This window comes from Macrobrachium rosenbergii, chromosome 44 (assembly GCF_040412425.1).
Source record: "Macrobrachium rosenbergii isolate ZJJX-2024 chromosome 44, ASM4041242v1, whole genome shotgun sequence".
Classification (NCBI taxonomy): domain Eukaryota; kingdom Metazoa; phylum Arthropoda; class Malacostraca; order Decapoda; family Palaemonidae; genus Macrobrachium; species Macrobrachium rosenbergii.
Genome location: NC_089784.1, coordinates 38,969,366 through 38,993,210, shown reverse-complemented (window position 1 = coordinate 38,993,210; position 23,845 = coordinate 38,969,366). Strand labels below are relative to the sequence as shown.

General features: G+C 37.8%; 1 protein-coding gene across 1 annotated transcript; it reads left to right on the top strand.

Annotated features, from left to right (window-relative positions):
• Positions 1–21,310: 21,310 nt before the first annotated feature.
• Positions 21,311–22,945, top strand: LOC136829599 (uncharacterized). The gene is made up of 2 exons (XM_067088446.1): positions 21,311–21,812; positions 22,704–22,945. Exons 1-2 carry the CDS (start codon positions 21,311–21,313, stop codon positions 22,943–22,945), a joined length of 744 nt encoding a protein of 247 aa, XP_066944547.1.
• Positions 22,946–23,845: the final 900 nt, after the last annotated feature.

Sequence of the window (23,845 nt, the reverse complement as noted above, 5' to 3'; positions counted from 1 at the left end):
TTAATAACTCTTGTGCCAAGTTTTTCTTTCGCTTCTCTTATTCCGTTTTCACATCGAGCAACTCGTCAGCAGTGAAAAAAAACTATCCACATAAAGAGTCGGCTTATGACGATCACTGCATCTGAGGAAGGAGAAATACCGAACGAAATTGACGCATTCAAAAATCAAACACATGATTTGATTAAATTCCTGTACAGGCAACTGAAGTCTTTCAAGTTGGCACACGCACTCGCTTGTAAGACCGCGGGAGTTGACTGAAATCGAATTTCGTACATTGCATTAATTCTCTCAATATTACTGTGGCGCTTGTATTTCATACACACACATGCATGCATATATATATATATATATATATATATATATATATATATATATATATATATATATATATATATATATATATATACAGAAGGAGAAGCCACGGCCAAAATATACACATCCTCAAGGAACAAAGGAAACGAAGACCTCCACTCTTACAAATTTATTGCCGACGTTTCATGACACATGTCACATTTTCAAGGCTAAAAAAGAAAATAATTTGCACTACAGATAGAATCACGGTATTGAAAAATTTAAAAAATAAATTAAAATATTTAAAATTACCAAAAAACGACAATGCAGCGTTAAAATTAGGTATATAAATGAACATAAAACAATAAAAACAAAGACCACAAAAGATATATGTCAAGGGAACCAAGGCACAGACTCACCAAGCGAAAAGAAAGAAAAATACTAAAAGAATACAGAAAATTTGCATAAAGGAAAAGCTAGGCATCATATAACTGAGCTGACAACAATTGAGTATTTAACAAGGGAACAGTTCTCTTTATAATAATAGACTCTAGGACAGATCGTGATGTTTGGAGACCCGCCCTACTGTTGAAAAATCTTCATCTCTGATATTTGTTTTGCACCGTACAGCGTGGTTTCTGATGTCAGAGGCCTCTGGATTCGGTAACTTGCATCCTGTACGGTAGCTTAAACCTCTATGAGAGTCAATTCGTACCCTCAACAGCCTCCTCGTACATCCCACGTATGTTCCGTGATTACATCGCGGACGAGTGTATTTATATACAATATTGGATGTGAAGAGGGGGAGCTGAGACGATCCTTGACTGTAAAAAATGAACCAGTGGTTAGAGGATTCTTTGGTATTAATTTACCATGTAAAGCAGGAAACATTTTCTGAATTAGGGAAAGAGTATGTATATATATATATATATATATATATATATATATATATATATATATATATATATATATATATATATATATAAAATCATAAGCTCAATGTTTAATATCCATTTCACACTACCTCGGGAATATCCCCGATGGGGAATTATCACCGAAGGGGAATTTTTTTAAGTGACATATGGATTAGTACCGCCGGGTCCCGACCCCTCGACACGGTACTTTCCAACAACTCCAGTCGACGGTCAAACCACTGAGCCACCAAGAGAGGTGGCGTGAATTGGATATTAAACAACATTTGTAGCTTCATGATTGTATATAAATCACGGTGTGATAAAAATTTCATATATATATATATATATATATATATATATATATATATATATATATATATATATATATATATATATATATATATATATATATATATATATATATATATATATACTGTATATATGTGTTTGTGTGTAAGTTTGCAAAATGTACTCGTAAGCAAAGATAAACATACTCAACATAAGTGCTTAATACATGTTCCCTACCAACACGAGAGAGAGAGCTAGTTACGTACATATACCAAAAATTATTGGAACAGTGCATTAAGTGCTCCTACACATTGGCCAAAGAATAGAAGCCATTAAACAAAAAAATTTATATAAATTTCCGTTTTTCTCAAGATCCCTTTAACCAGTAAACTGAACATTTGTGCAGATATACTGAAACTGACAGTATTTTGATGCAGCACCGACGCACATCAACAGAGACCCGGATGTAAATGAAAAAACATACATTCGCTATTATACATCATACATAAATATTCACCACAACGTCACTTTCCGAATTTTGCTCTAGAGATCTGGCCTTGCCAGATTCACAGACATCGCAGTTGTAAAATATGTTCTCGATGTTTCCATCAGTTAATGCCAGAGGATTAAATCATGGTTCTATAATAATAGTGAATAAATACGTAATGTAATCATTGACAAATGTCGCTTCTTAGTATGTCGCACTAGTTTACTTAAAATGCATATACTGTTGAGTGTGCTGAGCTTAAAATTAAAGGTGTGGTAAAATATGACTAGTATTATCATTATTATTATTATCAATATTATTATTAATTTTATTATTTTTGTTAAGAAAAAAAAATGTAAGCATAACTGCTACATCAGGTCACACTGAGTATAAGGTGTTCCTGAGTAATACTAAGCGAATGGTGCTGTTGCACGATGTATAAGATGTTTGTTGGGTGCCGAGTCAATCAATTCTCTGGCACTTAGTTTTCGTCTTGGCAGGGTGCCATAGTGGGAATGTCAGTAATGTTTATGTATCGCTCCCTTACGTAGGTGGTATGAGAAGCATTACAAATTCTAATAGACCTCATCTTCATGTTACACCACAGGATGCATCTCACTTTAGAGTAGTATTAATTTGTAGATGACAATATCAGTTGGGAGAGTTGGGTTATTCCACCAAGAAGGTTTTCATTATCATTGTTCTTATAGCAGATGATGGGTTTCGCACTACAGGCAGTCTTAGTGACGGTAATATACTTGTAAATATGTTCTCTCTGATTATCTGTCAATGTTGGTTTTGTCCTTCCAGTAACTGTATGGTGGTTTGTGCAGTTTTTGGTCTCTATGCTTGAAGAATATAGTCTGTAAATATTCCTTGGAAACCTACTTCACCCACTTCGTTGTGAAGAGATGCATATTATACAGTAAAAACAAATTACCCTGCACAAAATTAATTTTGCTGATACAGCAGTTGTATTTAACAGGGTTTGTTTAAAAGATGGTCTCCCTGACCTTTTAGCTGACCACGACTATGGTATTAATTAGAGCCTCCAGCACGATGCTTGTACTGTACTGTGGCAACTCAGTGCCAGTCAGAAGTACTCAGTCAACTATACCAACTCCAACAGGAATAGAAGAATACCATTAACCCTGGGAGCTTCCCTACAATAGAAGACTTCCTGCTACAACTTCAGGAAGAAAATGACTAGAAAAGACAGCTGACCTTTCTTGGTAAGCCTACAGACTCAATAACGGTAGACTGTGCATATACCAGCCAACACATACTACCAACCAATGCTGATGAAGTGTCCCTCCTCCAGATAAGGTGTTTAAGCCTATGAGGAAGCAACTCGAGATAGAATCATTCCTTGACTGCATGCAAACTTTCGAGTCTACAGACATGGTCAAGTTGAGTGACTCCTATCAGAGTTCCATCATATCAGCAATGCTCCAGTATGTGGCAAGGTGCCTTAAAATCAAACTTAACATTATCCCTGATTACCAGTAATCCCATTGACAACATCCAAGGAGGGGCAAACCCCCGAACACTGATGGTGTTAATACATCAGAGGTTGCCAACCACATCCCATGGAGAGTTTCAGACAGGATATGGTTACTGTATCAGAAAGACCCAATCGTGGTTATACCCTACTCCCAAGAACTAGCAGGTGCAGTTCTGAAGTACACCCTGGACAAACAATTTATAGGATCTTCTTATCACTTGCCCCTCACAATGGGAGCTTCACAGCATTAGAAACTGAATCTCTTCCTACACATCATGGTGATCTTGTATTGCATATACCATAATGGCTCCATTTTGAACACCACCATCTTCAGAACACAGCGCATCACCTACTTTCCCCAACATGGCCAGCTGTACACCCAGGTAGAATGCATGGAGATGGAAAGCCCTAGCTGGGTTTTCCTTGTCAACTTCTACTTGAGTGTTGTAGAGTAGAAGGTCTTAGGTCAGAAGCAGGCCCCACCAAATTATTACCAGTATGGCATTGATACTTTAATCATGGTCTAACAAGAGAGAACACTAAGACCCCACAAAGGACATCCAAAGAGTTGTCTTCTCTCCCTTTAGCATTCAGAGGGCCTTGACATTCTTTTTTTCCGTGTGGCCACACAACTTCACAGCTACCTTTTATACAAAGTCCACCAACCATAGGCCTTGCCTAAATGGTGAAAGTGAGTACCCCGTGCAATACGAGAAGTCCATAATCACGATCTCTGTAAAGAGGGTACTCTCACATTGCTCCGCTGCCCTCCAACAAATGCAGAACTTGAACAAGTATCCCAACTCCTTACTAACTTTTGGTACTCAAATAAGTGTGTTAACAAAGCAATCAGAACTACGATGGACTGATAGTACAACAAAGAAACTACCTGGAAACTTGATGATGACAGGATCAAGCTTGCCATTCAGCAATCATCCCATCATTGAAGGGTACCAGCATTAGCAGAGGTCAAGAAAAGGGCATGGGGTTTATCACCTCATCCTAGAGACTTGCTGAGGATCAAAAAGCTCTACCCTTCCAGGAGCCACCCTCTCTAGAGAGGAAAATAGATTAGCACCCTTGTTTGTGTAACTATGACGTAACCAAAAGTCGAAGTATTTTGACCACACCAATACAGTTGTCCCTGCATATTAATCTTCATGTTGACCCTTAAGTTTAACATCTTATTAACTGCATTGATTACTTGTTATTTTTCCTTGAGGAACTGCTGGTGTTGAAAGTAATTACTAATGCCCTTCCTTCTCTATCTAATTCCTTGGATTAGCCATAATTCATTGCTCACCAAACATGCTCTCCTATGATGCCATATCTGAAGGATGCAGTTGAACAACAAAACATATAGTTGGATGACCCCTTGCATCTGCAATTGTCATATGTGGGAGCAGCCATCTTATTAAGCACTACCCTCTAGGGTCAGTCAGGGTTCTCCTTTTACCCTGACTGCCCAGTAACCTATCAGCAGTAGTTGAGCCCACCTACAGGCCTCCAAAGAATAATTCCTGGAACAACAGTTCTCATGAAGTGAACTAACAGATCTGATGGCATGACCCCTATCCGGAAAGAAAGAGGAGCCAAGTCAAAAATGCAATAGTGGCATCCACATTCAGTTGGGAGGTGCAGAATGCCATCTCATAACTGCATAGACAGTCCTTGCTCATTAATTCCGTTGGAAATTGCACTGACAGCCCTTAAATAGATAGTGGTCAACAAGAATTCTGCTACAAATGTAAGGTGTAATGTTAATCCTGAAAAAACTCTGTTAGCAGTAATCTAAAATCATCTAGAGCTAAGTAACGACGCGTTCTGCTCTGGGAGTCAAGAAGACTGTGGTGAAGTGATCATTAACCTCTGGAATATGATTGATATAAAATAGCTTCATTCAGTAATTTCACCATAAGTTAAACTTCCTGAATAATGTTTCACATAAATTGTAACTTATTTCACTACCAATTAGCATTTGAACTTCACTGAAATATCATTGCAGTTTGGGATAACACAGTATACTTTAATCATAACTAAATCTTGACTGTACTGCACTTTTCACTGCATGTTGAAAACAAGATGGTAGAGTCCAAATTGCTGCTATTCAATGTCAAAGTTCATATCCTATAGAAGAATTTTAATATTTCCTTCTCTGTGGTCAGTAATGAGTATCAGATTTTTTTTTCGTCTTCGAGAATATTATTGCATACCCTTAAGAACAACCATAAAATGTTACATTATACCTTTTTTTAGCTTTACTTACGCAGCATTGATTCATTTACTAATATTAGTGAGATAAGTGTTAAAACATTGAATAAAATAAGAATTTAGTTTGTATTTGTATGATCATTCTGACATATGGAACTGCTGACGCTCTCAGTTAAAGTACCCTCTGTGAGGTTGTATAATAATACCTATTTACTATGAAAAATTCTGCACAAGTGAAAGTACCCCATGCTCTCAGTGATATCTAATAGCAAATATTAAAGATGGTGCTTTCAAGATTGTGATTAAAAACTTAGAATGTGCAGTTCATGCAGTTTTAAATAGCAAATCGCCACAAGACTTACAGAGCTAGCTTAAAAGGGTGCATCATATAATACTAAGCAGGTGTAATAAGGACAGAGCATGCATAAGTGGAAGAAATAACATTAAATGTAGAGAAACTTAATGACATTTAGGTGCAGTGATATCCGATATAGGTTCTTTTGAGCTGGAATTAGTGAAAGACTGAAAAGGGGAAATCAAATAATGAGCAGGCTGACTAACATAAGAGAATCAAAAGGGTTGAAATTGCATATAAGTCTACGATGATCTGTATTGTTACTGAGCAGGAATCACGGTATGACAGTGAAACTACATCTAAAATATTCTGTCGAAATGAGAATAAAATTTTTAAAAGGATATCAGGAATTTGATGGAGGATAGAGTTAGAAATGATACCATAAGGAAAATTACAGAAGTTCCACAGCTGTATGAAATGATGATTACAGCAAGATGGAGATGGCTTGGACATGTCCTTTGCATAACCAGTGGGAAAATAGTAAGCAATGGTGTCAGCTGGGCTCATGTGGGCACCAGTAGGGTTGGGAGACCCAGACCTGATCAGATGAGAAGTGAGTGGCTTTGTGTGAAAGATAATTCACAGGAAAGACATGAGTCGCGAAACTTCATAGAGTCTGTTTCGTCACTCGGGGTTGGAATAAATGTGATTATATATCTGTCTATTATCTGTATATATATGTATGTATATGTATATATATATATATATATATAGAGAGAGAGAGAGAGAGAGAGAGAGAGAGAGAGAGAGAGAGAGAGAGAGAGAGAGAGAGAGAGAGAGAGCAATGATTATTATATAAATAATTCTAACCCCCCCATGACGCAAACATCCTCTACAAAATTCCGCGACTCGTGTTCCTGTGCATAATCTTTCACACATCACCACCCACTTTTCATCTAATCAGGTCTGGGTCTCCCAACAATCCAGTGGTTATGCAAAGGATATGTACAAGCCATCGCCATCTCACTTTAATCATTATCTCATTTAAATACGAAACTTATGTAATTTTCCTTATGGTACCATTTCTAACTCTATCCTGCTTCATGTCCATACAGCAATACAGATCGTCCTATATCCCGAGTGAAGGCGAGACGGTAGTTTGCTTTGTTCAATACTAATAACGCCTCCATAAACCTATAGGCCTAAGTAGCCGATGAAATACCTAATAGTCAGTTAGTTGGGGTGGACAGTAACAGAGGTGGAAAAGGGCATAATTCCCTGGGAAATGGAAGCAAACACTTTCTGGAACAATTATATATATATAAATATATATATAAAAAATTATATTTATATATATATATATATGTATGTATATATATATATATATATATATATATATATATATATATATATATATATATATATACAATATATATAATATATGTGTATATGTATGTATGTATGTATAACTGAATCACCAAGATATGGAATGTGATGGATATATAAATAGGACAAAATCCACGAAGGAAAGAGAAACACTGGATTGCTGCGAGGCCTTTCGACACCAACGTCCTTTATAAAAGTAAGTTTACAAAGAAAGCTCATATAAATGACATGGGGATTACAAAGGAAAAAATATACCTGGAATCCAACACAATTGAAGAATTAGTAGAACTGCCAAAACAGGATAAAATATTTAAGAGGTTTTACAAAGGATTAGGATCAACCGTTCAGAAACAGGGACAGTACAATTAAAAGATTATACAAGGAGGTGACTGACCACCAAAAAATGTTAGTACAACAAAATAATTTTTTTTTTTTTTACAATAACAATTTTTGCAAGATGAACATTTTTACAATTAAAAGATTATATTAAACATAAAAATACATAGAAAATAGGTTATTGGTCACTAATTTGTAATTAAGTCAGTGATTTTATCTTTTACATCTTTTAGGTCATTCCTGAACATTTTTCCAATACAGGGGTCCAAATAATACATGCCAGGGCTAAGGTTAAAATTACAGCTGGAAGTAAGCTGTATAATAGCGGACTCCAAAATGGCTTTGGATGTTTGTCCAGTTTTGACTGAATACTTGTTGCTAAATCTTTGCTAGATTGGCCAATATAAAAAGAGGGCAGTCCAAACATGGAATTTTATATATTATGTCGTTGTTTTCTTTAGGGCCATTTTTTATTACCATTCCTTTTAGTGTGTTGTTATAAGAAAAAACAATGATTTTATGTTTTTGGTGGTCAGTCACCTCCTTGCATAATCTTTTAATTGTACTGTCCCTGCTTCTGAACGGTTGATCCTAATCCTTTGTAAAACCTCTTAAATATTTAACCCTGCTTTGACAGTTCTACTAATTCTTCAATTGTGTTGGATTCCAGGTACACATTTTTTCCTTTTTAATCCCCAACTGTCATTTATATGAGCTTTCTTTGTAAACTTATATTTATATCTTCAGTCTGCTAAGAAAAGGACGCCAGTCGAAAGGCCTCGCAGCACTCATGTTTCTCTTTCCTTTGTGGATTTTGTCTTATTTATATATATTTATGTGTGTGTGTGTTTGTGCATGTGTGCATGTGCATGTGTGCGTGCGTGTGCGCTTTTCTGGCAAGGTCATCATGGAGGGCTGCCCTTGTGGTGGGTAGCTTTGTTCTCCTTTAGGAGGATCCTGGGGGCCTGGAACCAGCATCCTTTACAGATGTAAATCTGGAGTAGGCATGGAAGTGTCCAACTGTGAGCTGTACTGGGTGGCTGAGAACTTTTAGAACTCTCCCTGAAGCCTGGATATTCTGGAGAGGCATCCTAGACTAAGAAATTTGTTAGTCTTTCTTCAAAACTATAAAGTGTATTGAAATTTTAAATCTTTAAGTTTTAATTTTTGATTCCTGTTTTTGATACATTTTAGCTGCACTTTGCTATGTATTAGAATGTAGCTCCATTGCGAATCTAGAGTAGCCGTGAAGACGACATGGAAGGTAGTAAAAGATGTCAGTATGGCATGAGTAAAATCGCAGTATTGTAAAATTTTCTTTCCCTCCTCGAAAAAATATAATATATATATATATATATATATATATATATATATATATATATATATATATATATATAAATATATATATATATATATATATACATATATATATATATATATATATATATATATATATATACATATATATATATATATTTATGTATATATATAATATATATATATATATATTATATATATATATATATATATTGTTAAGTTCTGATGCCTGTTGGAAGAGATAAATTGGATTTTGAGTGTAATTTGCCTTAGGGGCCAACACCTAGCACTCAGAACATAAGCAATAAATGTAATTACCAAGATGACTTACCTTCATATTACATCTATTCAACAGGGAAAATGGAAGGTCACCTTTCAAACCAGTCAAGTAACTTTCAATTGAATTTATTTACAAGTTGAGCTATCAGAAAAGCAATATGAAATGGCTGACTGAGCAGCAAACAAGGCACATGCAATGTGCAATAAAAGTAAGACTTTACATAGCAGATAAACAAATCTGGGAAGGGCTACAGCCCTGAAAGAGTTTGACACGCAAATGAAAACCACTGCTGTTGAGACTGGCTGATAAATACTAGATTTTAGCGCAATGTGAATGCAGACAGGGCCAATCACGTGCCCCTGGACTGCTGGTAGTCAGAAGACTCTTGCTCGTAGCAAGATGGCAGTTAAATGTCTAAGGCTATTTGGTTCACAAGGCCAGGGGCAGAAAACTTGAGGAGCCAGATAACAGGATTCTGGAAAAGAATTCCAGGTTAGCATTCAGATATATTGACTTTCTCTCACATGAAATTACTTATTCACAATGGAGGAAATTATCAATTAGATTTAATTAGTGGGAATGCTCTAGTTGTTATCACAGAACAAATTTAATTTAAGCTTGGTACAAGTCCTAAGGCCAAATGTGCGTGCTAGGCTGTGGGAAACAAAGGGGCCTTGTTTTGAGAGAATGAAAAGTTGGAAATACTGAAAATGGAGAGGAATTCACAAGAAGGAAAAGAGTACTGTCATTGCAAGCAACTTCAAGACGTACCTTATTGCATCTGTGCATGGAGCTCACTAGCAAAAGATTAATCCCGGCCACAGAACTCCTGACACATGGCCAGTGTAAGAGGGAGAGACAGCACCAGGTTAGCACTGCCATGGTCAGACGCAGAGTGACGAGATCGATCACCAAAGAGTCCCCATTCGATTTCCAGGGATCGGCCAGTACTTTGGTTGATCTGGAAGGAGCAATAGCAACCAGCACAAAGGTCGAAGGGAAATAGGTCTTATAGTTAAGGCTACTAAGGGTCAGCGTAGCAGCCCAATTATGGTCCTGACTGGTCTTTCTACCCAGATGGCTTTCGGTCCCCCAAAATCGTACGATGCTGGGGTTAAGATGCCTGCATTTGTCCCCCAAAATCATGTGATATGGGGTAGGACATCTACATTGTCCCCCAACTGGGGGGGTCTCCTCCAGCCGCCATTAAATTTGATTTCCTAGCTAACGGGCTGAAGGGACGAATTTTCTAAATATGTGAAACTATATATATCATCAGTATGCAGGCCTTGTTGATTTATTGAATTATTTTAAATTTATATTTTTGTAGGTTTTGTATTAAGCCATCTGGGCAGTGTTTAGTAAGGACGTTGTTTATTCTCCTCACCAGCAATTAATTGTTTCTGTCTTTCTCTTTTCGAGTGTTGGCACCTTAGCAATCCCTTCCCCCACCCTCGGGGAGTTTACATCTTGACCCGTGAAAGACGGACTAGAGATCTGTTGTCTGAGCTGTTGATGAAGGTTGTTGTGGTTGGCTGCTATACTGGATTGCCATTGTGCATTGAAATTATCTGGAATACCCGTCCTGTTGGAGTGCAGCAGGCCCTGCTGTTTAAACCATCCTTTTGGAGCTTATGCCTCATCCATCTTCGCCCTTGGCTTAGTTCAGCTGCCAAGGGGTCCTCTCTGTTTACCAGTAAGATGCACATTACCTTTGAAGTCTTCAGCTTGATAGGATCATGGCTTTTGTGGGTATCACTGCATAGCTGTCGTTTGTGCCCCTTTATCCCTACATATCTTGGGATTATCTCCAGACGTGGAGGTTTGATGTGTTAAGGAGATCATGGCTGAAAATCAAAGCCCTGGTTTTATACAGCAATTAATTTAGTGTGTATATTGTTATCTTATTCTTTCTTTTTGACTTTCTCCTGCTATCTGGACCCTCTCTGTAAATGTGGATGTGTTGTTTTCTTTTTGTAATAGTGTAATTATTTTGGGTATTATTGTGTAAGGGTCACTGTGTTTTTGGATATTTATGTATTAAGAGGTTCAGGTGTTATTTCTGTCTAGTGTTTATGTATCAATTATCTAGTGTTTATGTACTAATTATTAAGTGGTTTTTGTTAGTGTTTTTTTGTCACCCTTGAATAGTTATAGTCTTGTGGACTTCATTGCAGGTAAGCAAATACTGAATCAAAGAAAGTGATATTGATAGTGTGAAGTGTGTAGTAGTCGAAACTGGCCATTACACTAATATATATATATATATATATATATATATATATATATATATATATATATATATATATATATATATATATAAATATATATATATAATATACATATATATACATACTTATACATATACAGTATAAATACACATATATACAAATACAGTATATATATACACATACTCATACAGTATATATATATACATATATATACTTATGTATACACACTGTATATATTCTGTACATATATTTATACGTATGTACGTATATATATGTGTGTGTATTTGTGTTTCTACATTTTTGAAAATTTGAACATTTGCAATTTTCGTATGCTTAAGATCTTCTATTAGATATTCTGAAAGATAAATACTGCCTCAAGATGCAGGCTGATAAAGTCAAGAAGCCTCGACAAGAAATTCCATGAATATACTTAGTGTAGGATATTTGGCCACCGTTCATAGCCTATGTGTTATTTGTGTTCATGCTCTTCAACAAAAGCATGCGATTTTCGTGGAAAGGAATGAATTATTATCATAAAAAATAACTTTTTTTCTGTTTCCTATGCTAAGGTGATGATGTTTTGTTTTATCAAGTAAGAAGCACCTCTCCAGCAACATGTAAGAAATGAAGATAAATAACGTAAAGACATGAATCAAGATAAGAACTGAAAATATTAAAAGAGTAATATAAATTTTTTTTCTCCACCATTTATGTACATATAAGGAGCTGAGCTGGCAGCCATTTGATTAAAGTAATCCGAAGAAACTTTAATGATCCTCTTTTTGTCAAAAGAAAAAAAAAGCTTTTGATTACTCTGTAGATAAAGCTGTATTCTTTACTAATATATCATGATAAGAACTGTATTAATGGTCTGGCTGAGAATTTTAAGTTTAAATTACAGATCTGCAGAAATCTGCTGAATCACTGAAATACCTTGAGGTGAAAAAAAAGTATCTTAAAAACATCTCAGGCTCTATATACCAAAGTCACCCTTGTCATATATAACTGGCCACTTTCGTTTTCTGTTACTAACAGGTTTTCTATTTTTCTTGACGTCAGTGGTCCAGTTTTCCAGGAATCAAGGGCGCTTCCAGCACCAAGTAGAGTAAGGAAGTGGCCCCCAGAAGGCGGGGACACCTCACACTCTCCAATATACCCTCCTAACATCCACCTCCCCTCCCCCTGAGCCCGGGAATCCCTTCATCTATTTTCCTTTCACTTCCAGAGCCTTGAGAATCCGTGTCAGCCCTCAGCTGAGGACTGGTTTTTGTAGGGCCACCTCCAAACTGCCAACATCCCCGACATAATCTGGAATGGGCTCTGGGGAGCCAGACAAACTCAGACACACACACACTCTCTCTCTCTCTCTCTCTCTCTCTCTCTCTCTCTCTCTCTCTCTCTCTCTCTCTCTCTCTCTCTCTCTTTGTGTGTGTGTGTGTGTCATTACCCCAGTTTACATATAGTTTTGTGAGAATTTAGGGAGAGGAAATACGTAGAGAATTATTGCCCTCGTTATATATACAGTAGATATATTAACGAACTGGACTACTATATCGTGTAAACACAGTGTTAAAAGTGAATAAAAAGGGTAGTCCTGAGTTCGTTATGTTTGAAAGCACTTTCAGTGCTTCCAGCGATAAGACAAGCTGTATAACTGACCTAATATTCACCATAAAGATTTTGGTCCCCAAATATACCTGTTTTTGGAGGTTAAGGTTACGCAGGTGTCTCTACTTCAATTAACTTTTTTTTTTTTTTTTTTGCTTCTCTCCACCTCTTTCTTTCGCGACAGTTCGGCATACATGGGCTGTTAGCTTGGTTATATCCTGGGGGGCTGGCCTCTTGGGGGATGGCCGAAATATAAGAGGGAGGAGGATATAGAGGTAAGCATGACTAAGCAAGTGGGACACCCAACTGCCCACGACCATCACCAATGGCATCCAGTTTTATCTCTCTCTCTCTCTCTCTCTCTCTCTCTCTCTCTCTCTCTCTCTCTCTCTCTCTCTCTCTCTCCAGGCCAGCTCAGAATGCCGAAGATGGAGAGAGAATACTTGTCAACCACGAAAGACATTATGACCAAATTTTATCTCTTTCTGGTATCTGGACATTTTAATTTTTATTCTTCAACTGGGCAGCATGTTGTTTTGTTTTGTACTTAGACACAAACAAACGTTCACACCCACACCAACCCACACACACACACACACACACACACACACACACACACACACACACACACACACACACATATATATATATATATATATATATATATATATATATATATATATATATATATATATATATATGTGTGTGATGTGTGTGTGTGTGTTTGTTTACACACACATGTATATATATATATATATATATATATATATATATATATATATATATATATATATATATACATGTGTGTGTGGGTGTGAACGTTTGTTTGTGTCTAAGTACAAAACAAAAGAATATGCTGCCCAGTAGAAGAATGAAAATTAAAATGTCCAGGATACCAGAATGAGATAAAATTTGGTCATACTATCTTTCGTGGTTGATTCTAAATATCTATATATATATATATATATATATATATATATATATATATATATATATATATATATATATATATATATATATATATATATATAGATAGATATAGCCTATATACGAATATCAGACGATGAGGACTGCTAGTCTTAGAAAGCATGTAATTTTTCCTGAATAAATATCTCCGCTAGATACCATTCAGTTTAAATGAGGTCCTGTTATTAATTGTATTAATGCACAGAACAATTGTTCAAGTGATAAAGTTCATATAATTATATATATATATATATATGTATATATATATATATATATATATGATAGATAGATAGATGTGTGTGTGTGTGATAAATAGATAAATAGATAGATAGATAGTATAACTTACACGCAAATCTAATTGTGAATGCAACGAGTTTTCTAATCCCTGTGCAAGATTAGAACTCATGCTTAATAGGGTTGGTACATGGGAGACAGTAGCGTATGTACTTAGCCATGAAGAGAGCCAAGAAATGTTTTCGGCTCTCTTGTACTTATTTATGTCAAATTCCGGTCTGAACTTGGAAGCAAATCAACCCTCTTCCACCATTACAGCTCAAAATTAAGTAGATAATGCAGTTATAAATGTATGGTAGCTAGCCATAAATTTTGTGAATATGTTTTATGATATCAAATTTAAGCCACAAATAACCCATGCAATTATTAAGCTACAATTTTCGTTTAATATCCAGATCAAAATACCTTGGCAACATCTTACACTCAAGCTTCGTCACCTTTGAGATTCGAACTGCCGCCTGGTTGGGAAACAACAAAAGCACAGTGACTATTACCGATGACCACTGAGCCATCTGATGGTTCAGAGACCAGCCATTGTACTTTCGTTGTTTCCCAGCTAGGCGGAAGTTCGAATCCCACTGGTGACGAAGCACTTATCACTTACGATTCCCTATGAGTGTAAGACATTCCCGAGGTGCAAGGAACTTCATATTAAGCGAAAATTTTGGCTTAATATTCGTATATATATATATATATATATATATATATATATATATATAAATATTTATATATATATATATATATATATATATATATATATATATATACATATATACAAAGATTCGAACTGATGCCTTTTAGTGTTGTTACATGGGAGAGAGTGATTTGTGTAGGCTATTCAATCATCAGGAGAGAACTGAAATGATTTTGACTCTATGGTACACATTCATACCTATTTCAGGTTCTACACTTAAATCGAAATCACCTCATCTCCACCATGACAACTGAGTACTGTATGTGAATGTTTGTTTGTTACTAGGTTTGTACATGACATTTTTATGCCTCCAAATATTAAGCCACAAATAGGTCATTCATATCGAGTTCACTGTACCTTGAAAATAACATCCTCTTACCCTGACTAGAATTCAAACCGAAGCCTGTTTGGGTTGGTAAGTGGGAGGCAGTGGGTACGAGTAAAGGTCATTGTAAAGGTCAGTGTCTTCTAAGAACTAACTCTAAATTCATGGGTTCGAATCGATATCAGGATAGGTGCACATGGCATATACACACACACACACACACACCCAGATATATATGTATATATATATATATATATATATATATATATATATATATATATATATATATATAGAAAATAAGAAGGCCCATAAAACACTATTTAAACGTTGAAACCATATATTTCGGGCATGCCCTGTTCATAGAATATAGGTGGAAAGTTACAATGGTATATATACAAAAACATGAAGGTGTGGCCTTAGGCCTCCGATGTTAAGGAGGTGGCGATTCTTAAGAAGGAGGAGAATGACCAAATTCCTAGTGGTTTTTGGCCTCATTAGCTCCCGTTTGGCGATGGATCTGGCGGTCGCGTTTCTTGGGTCATCTTCTTCAAGATGGGTCTGAGGATTAAGGTGTCGATGGCGTCGCATTTCCAATGTCCTCCTGACAGGTTCATATTGTTGGTTTGATTGATGATACCATTGTAGCTTTCCACCTGTCCATAGCAGTGAACAGGGCACAGAAACAAGTGCCTGAAATATATGGTTTCAACGTTTAAATAGTGTTTTATGGGCCTTCTTATTTTCATATTACACTGTAGTATTACAGGAAAAGACATTTATATATATATATATATATATATATATATATATATATATATATATATATATATATATATAGATATATATATATAGATATATATATATAGATATATATATATATATATATATATATATATATATATATATATATATATATATATGTGTGTGTGTGTGTGTGTGTGTGTGTGTGTGTGTGTTGTTGGCCAAAGCCTGAAATCAGCAAATTGGGAAGTGCCAGCCAATTCAGGGGAAATGCCCGAGGTGGTGTGGCCAAGGTCCGATTACTTGAAATTAATAGTGTATAAATGTTTAGTGTAGCCCTCAGGAATCAGATGTCCTAAGCGCATTTGCTCCGCAAAGGGCTAATACTAAACACAGCGAAACATTTGATTACCGAGGGGCTAGTACTAAGCAAGGCAAAACAGTGTAGATGAATCACTATTTCGCTGTGTTTAGTACTAGCTCCTTGGGGATCAAATGTCACTAAGTGAATTGGTGATTTCACGAATTCCCTGAAAATTTCAGGGACTTCGTGAAATCCCTGGTTTCACACTCTTACTGCAACACACACATACATACATATATATATACTGTGTGTATGTATATGTATATATATATATATATATATATATATATATATATATATATATAATATATAATATATATATACCCACATACACTGTTAATCTCAAGTAATCAGTCCTTGGCCACACCACCTCGGCCATTTCCCAAATTGGCCAGCCACTTCCCATTTTGGCTGATTTCAGGTTTTTTTAACATATATATATATATATATATATATATATATATATATATATATATATATATATATATAGATATATATAGATATATATATATATATATATATATATATATATATAGAAATAATCAACACAATCACGTGAAACAGAAATAAATTTCTGACTCACATCAGGATCGAACCCAGGTCTTTCAATTGAAAGGCAAGGGCACTGCCCACTAGGCCATACAAGTCATAAAAGAAGTTAGAACCTGAGCGCCACTGCTTACAAGGAATTAACTGGGCAAGCTAACTGCTTGCATACCAGTGTGTTTTCTCCAACTTCCCGACTCAGCAATGATCCAATTGACGGCATTTCATTCGAATTATCCCTTCTGAGTGAACATGATAGAAATAATCAACACACAATCACGTGTGGAACAGAAATAAATTTCTGACTCACATCAGGATCAAACCCAGTTAGCTTGCCCAGGTAATTCCTTGTGTGCATTGGCGCTCAGGTTCCAGCTTCTTTTATGACTCACATCAGGATCGAACCCAGGTCTTTCAATTGAAAGAAAACGGTCCTGCCCACTAGGCCATACTAGTCATAAAAGTTCGTGTGTGTGTGAATTCGCGCACCTCGAATCGTGTAAGATCGAAGTATTACTGTATATATGCAATATATATATATATATATATATATATATATATATATATATATATATATATATATATATATATATATATATATATATATATATATATATATATATAATATATATATATATATATATATATATATATTGTAATGTGCCATTGTTATTTGCAACAGCACGTGAAGTTCCACATATTGAAATTAATGTAAAACTAAAAACGTAGAATAAAGACGGTGAGTCAACTCGCGACCACCCAGAATCAAGTAGCAGGGAAGTGGTCAAAACACCTCTGAACATTAGCGCCAGCTAAATCCTCAAAGTCTTGACAAAAAACTCCAGCCCTTCTCTCTAAGCCAGTTATCCTGCATTTGTCAGCCTTTAATTTCCCATGGATACTGTCATTCATCTCATTCCAGCTCCGTCCCTATGGATGTCACCAAGATGTGGGACGAAAACTGGCATGTTAACAGACAATTGCCCACACTCGGCACAGAGACTGAAAGGCAGGAACAAATACTATATAAGGACCTGACCAAAGGTCAAGCAAGGAGTTCATTACCAGCCAGACACAGAGTAGAGTCCTTGCTAGGTCGGTCTCCGAACACCCTCTCCCCTTCTGACCTAGTCAGCCTTTGTCGTGCTAAGATAGTCCCACCAAAGTCCCTTGCCTTAATTGACAGGTCTGCACTACACATCAAGACAACACATCCTACAGGAAAAGGTACAGTTTTGATTTGGAGTTTGTTACAACACCCATTCTCCCACTATTATTTCCATTCTTTCTAATAGTCACGCCCCTTGGAGTCCTGAGACAATAAGTGAAGTGTTAAATGTTTTCCATTTCAAGTAATGTAAGCACCTCATAGAATTTGCTATGCTAAGTTGTTACCCTCTCAGCCTTCAGCACTGCCAAACCAAGTGACAGTGAGTTTGTCTTGTCCGCAGTGCCAATTTCTGAAGTCCCGACGTCGAAGAACACTTCAAGATTAATATTGGATGATTTATCTGCCTACATGGTTGAGTTCCTGTATATTTACTTACTTTTAGAGGTTCCTACCATAGAGTGATCTATTTCAGATTAGGATTAATTCTCTAGATAAGGATTTTCATCATAGATCATAAAGTCTTTGCTATTGGCACTACTTGATTTGTGATTAACATAATAACAGTGCCAAGGAGCTAGTGAGGAGCCCCCTTTGCAATATCCTTCTGATCTCTGTAATAAAAATCAAATTAGTGAAGTCTTGCTTTCTTTAAGAACCATAAAATTTACTGTTAACTTACTTCTTTTTATGGGCTTGGCCAAGTCAGTCAAATGTGTTTTAGATTATGGTTAGCTCTAAATAGACCTACCCCTGGCCAGGCTCGTAAAAGTAGCGGCCTTGCCAGGATCATCGCAACCTTGCATGATGTTACATGGTGCAAGAGTGCAACTTCATCCCTAATCTCAGCAGAATAGCTAATCAGCTTTTGCTGGCTAAGTCTGAGTATGTACGATCATAAGGAACCTCACATCCCTTAAGTAACTTACCTTGGCACTCGTGGACAGCAATACACAGCATAAGTATTCTCAGTGAATTTTCTGTTGCAACCTAAATGTCGCGTTGTAGATGTTCGTAGAGTATTCAAGTGTAAATGCATCGCCATATGCTTAAGTTCATTCAGAGAGTGAGTGAGCTTATTGTCAGACATTCATGTATTTAGCTGTGTTTATCCTTATTACATGCTGTAACAAGACTACATGTCTCTGTTGGCTAGGAAATAGCTAGACAGTGAAGTGATAACAAGTGATAAGTATTGTAATTCCAGGAAAGTGCAGGAATTCTCTTTGAAAACTTACGATAGCCTTAGTTAGGAAGAGGTATCTGGCAACCTCTGCTAGGCAGGCAGCGAGCACTCGTGTTTCGGCTCTACAGCACACACATTTCTGCTCAGTAACCAATGTGTAGTTTATGATTTAATTCTTCTACGACATCTTTACTTGTTCAAGTTAATTATTGTTACTTTGCATCTTACACGCAGTCATAGCAATACTTATAATGTAAGCATTTGTGAGGAAATTTCCTATGTTAACAAAGAAAGCGAATAGTAGTCACATCCTTTTAAAGACAACATGAAGGTCGTTTGGGGAGGCAGTCTGCCTCGCCCGCACTAAACTCCACAGCTGGGTTTTGCCACCCAGCTACTGCACTGTCACTCGCTAACGTAAATGTTGCTGTCACACGTCACGTTTAAAATTCATTCTTAGTGGAAGAAATCAAGAAATTTCACATTTTTATCATTCATATATCATTACTGATATTTATGTATATTCACACAAGAGGTATTGCACTTTATATTGCATGCGAGTGAAATATTATTCATTCATGTCATATAGCCTTAACTTTGTGAAACTTGTGTAGGGTACAAACTATACGCTTTACAACCTTGACCTGCATTATCAAACCCTATTAAGAATAAAGCCATTTACTAGGACTCTGCTAAAAAAACTCATAACTTAACCAAAATACCTTTTTAAAAGAGCACATGCATTTTCTTTACCATGTTCTCACGGCTTCCTCTTGACATGGGACTGTCAGGAGCAAACTTACGAACTGATTTGTCAGGCTCACAAGACCAATGAACCCATTAATCTACCTCTTGCACTTGTTTGCATCACAGGATTACGTTCTACAGAACCCATTACCAGTAGTAGTCTACGGTTAATCATCCGCACCATCAACTCACAACAAACTTTACCACAAAACCATTTTTACCAACTTGTACAGTAACCAGTTTTACCCATGTGCAAGTTCTTACTGTTCTTTTCATTAACATAAATCCAATTTCTCTACACAAGAACCACGTTCTACGAAACACCCTAACATTCATGCTGTAGCCAGCCTTGTCTATGCATGAGCTAATAACAAAAACCTATTCTTCGGAACTAACAAAACAACCTGTTATTTGGAACTAACCAAACTGCACCTTATTCTTACAGGACGAGTCCACACCTTCAAGTGCCACCAGTGTTTTCTGAACACTCCACCCCATTTCTCACGAACCAACCAACATCCTATGGGACCCCTGCTAAAACTTGTTCCTTCTGAACACAAAACCTCGCACTATTCATGCCATAATGCATTTCTTTTGAACGAAACCTCTGCAACCAACGACGACCTTTGTCACGAGTAGCTCAAAAACTTAAATCATACTGAAGCTGGTGTATCCCGCCTGTCTTCCCCAACCTAAACTATGCACAATGAGTGCCATTTTTTCCCATTTGCTAAATCATGACTTGAAGCTAAAACTACCAAAACTTACCAAGAGTGTCACCTTCACTGACACTCCCCACCACTCGACCTCTGGTGTCATCACCAGAACCACCACCAAGCATCCGGCTTAGTGCTACAAACGTTCATATGAACAATTCTAAGTCCCTCGGGACCAACAAGTAGGTTTTCCTTTTCCTCACCTTCTTTCCTATACCCTGCCTTGGCCAATTCTTTAGTCTCACAAACTGAGGACCCATCTTGGTCCTTCTTTCCTACTTTCTACCTTGGTGGCTCTGCAGACTCGCAAACTGTGGGTCCATCTTGGTTCTCACTTCATAATACCAAGTCTGTTCTACAAACCAACCATTGTACTTAGAATCAGTGCCATTTGTCTGGCACTCACCATTCTAGCCACTCCCGTGCACTTACGGTACAGCCTAGTACTTATTGGGGTACACTTCCAAACAAAACCATGTCTACCTATGCCGAAGACTACCAGACCTTCCAAGGGCTCAAACAAAACAGGGGTCTCAGGGGAGAGCAACTGACTGCCTGGATAGATGAACAGGTAGCTAGAGCAAAGAAGGAGAGAGAAGAGAAGGAGGAGAAGCAATGCCAACACGAGCTAAACCTGGTTCGGGAGAAAGCTGCCTTTCCTGAAGTTGAAAGCCAGAGGGAGGAGAAGCAATGCCAACATGAGCTAAACCTGTCTTGGGAGAAAGCCGCCCTCGCCGAAGCTGAAAACCAGGAGGAGAAGCAACGTCAACACGAGCCAAACTTAGCTCGGGAGAAAACTGCTCTTGCCAAAGCAGAGAGGCAAGCAAAGGAAGAACAGCGCGCCCATAAGTTAGCACTCGAGCAAGCTCGCCATATGATTGCCATGGCACTCGCTCAACATAGGGCAGAGAATCCTCCTCCAACTAACCCACCCCCCTGTCAACACTGTCGAGCACGAGCACACTTATACAGAAATGGTTAGACACTGAACCTGATGCATGGCTGGATCACATAGAGAAGGTTTTTGAGAATTTGACCTCAGTGCAACAGAGATAGCTTTAATAATAAACAAGCATATGGGAGGAAAAGGTTTAGTTGTGCTTCGTGCTTTGACAGCCATGGAACAAGGAGATCTTACCATAGTCCAGAGGGCTGTCAATAAAGCGCACGAGGTAACATCGGACTACTGGAGACAATGCTGGCACAGCTTACCCAGAGAAATAGGTCAATCCTGGACGGATTGGAATTATCACAAGGGTTGACATTACAAACGTTGGCTAGATGCTGACAATGTCATGACGCTCGAGGAGCCTTCTGAGTGAGTGCATCATCAGCACAGTACAATGGGCAAGAAACTTGTACCTTCTTATCCTACCTCATCACAAGCCCAACCTAAGAATGGACTCTCATCTAAAACTTCTGTGTGCACTTATTGCAAAAAGAGAGGGCACTTAGAATCCTGATCAACAAAGGCAAGCTCCACAACCTTCACCAGCGCCTAGCAAAGATTTTAATAAGGTCTTTTGCACAGCAGGCAAGGTCTGTGAACACTCTGCCCTCTGGAAGTTTTGCCCTAAGAATACAGCTACTTCCCCCATTGCTTTGGCAGTCATAAATTCATCCCTCAGCTCTCCAGCCTCATATTTGTGGCACCCCTCACAGTCGCTACCACACACGCCAGGTCCAAGCATTCAAAGATATTGGAGCGCCAATCTCCATTATATGGGAAGACAAAGTACCTTATGGGGCTAAAATTGAAAACCACAATCTCGTCATGATAGAGAGTATCAACCATGTAAAATTGATTCTTCCCACAGTTCGTCTGAGGGTCACTAGACCTCACAGAACTCGTATTTGCACCCTTGCAGTTTCCAAGCACATCCCTGGAGACTATGGTCTCCTTCTGGGACAGGATTCCCTGTCTCCATTGCATCCAAGACAATGGAGAGGTCCTGACCTCTCACAGTCTCAAATAGGCACACTTAATCAACATCAACCTGCCTCAAAAACACTGCCAGTGCCACATGAGAGCCCTGGTCAGTGCCAAGCTCCACCCTTCTCAGTAGTGGAGCCTTTACCAAACCTAATTCCCGTACCTGGCCCTGCTTAGTGCCAGTGCCAGAGCATGCACCACAACTCCCTCAAGGAGAGCCAAAATTTAACTCAAATTCCCTGCCAGTGCCACTTGAGTGCCCTGAGCAGTGCCACGCTCCATCCGTCCTGGAGTCGAGCCCACCTCAGTTGTAAGTCCTACGCCTGGCCCTGCCAAAGTGACAGTGCCAGAGCCAAATCCAGCTTTAATTCCTGCACCTTGCCCTGCCTTAGTGATAGTGCCAGAGCAGCACATAGATCTCCCTTTAGGAGATCCCATTCCGGCTCTCCTCTCTTCGCCCGACCTGACCCCACTTCCAGTGCCGGAAAGAGAGCCAGCCCGAAATTTCTAGGGTCCATACCAGATACCCATGACCTAAGCGGAAGCTCACTCCTCGATGCGCCCTCGCAACCTGTGTATGAGTTGGTCGTCATAACCTGTGAGTCCCTCACGTCCACAAAGACTTCTTCATCTATGCCCCAGGCCTCGGAAAATAATGCCCTGATGGAAAATTCATCCATATCTCAGCTTGCCTCAGAAATCAAAGAGCTGCAGTGACAGATAGTAGAAATTATTGCCACTGTCAATGCTTCAGCCGTCACAGCAATAGGAGTAAATGGCACCCCAGTACCTTCCTCAGATTCGGATTCACCGACTTCTGCAAACCTAAGCCATCAGTCTAAAAGAGTGCTGAAGAAGAAAAATCAAAGGTGTAAAAACTCCAGGCAGCCAAGAGTCTCGAGCTCTCATGGCACTCTTACCTATACAGCACAGTGCCACCCTCACTTGAGTAATTTGGCACCCATACCAGAGTCGGATGCAAGTCACTCCTTTATTCTCTTTCTATGTAATTTGTGAATTATTCTCTTGTAATTCTGTAAATTTGTAATTTTGTAATGTTTTCCTAATTTTGAAAAA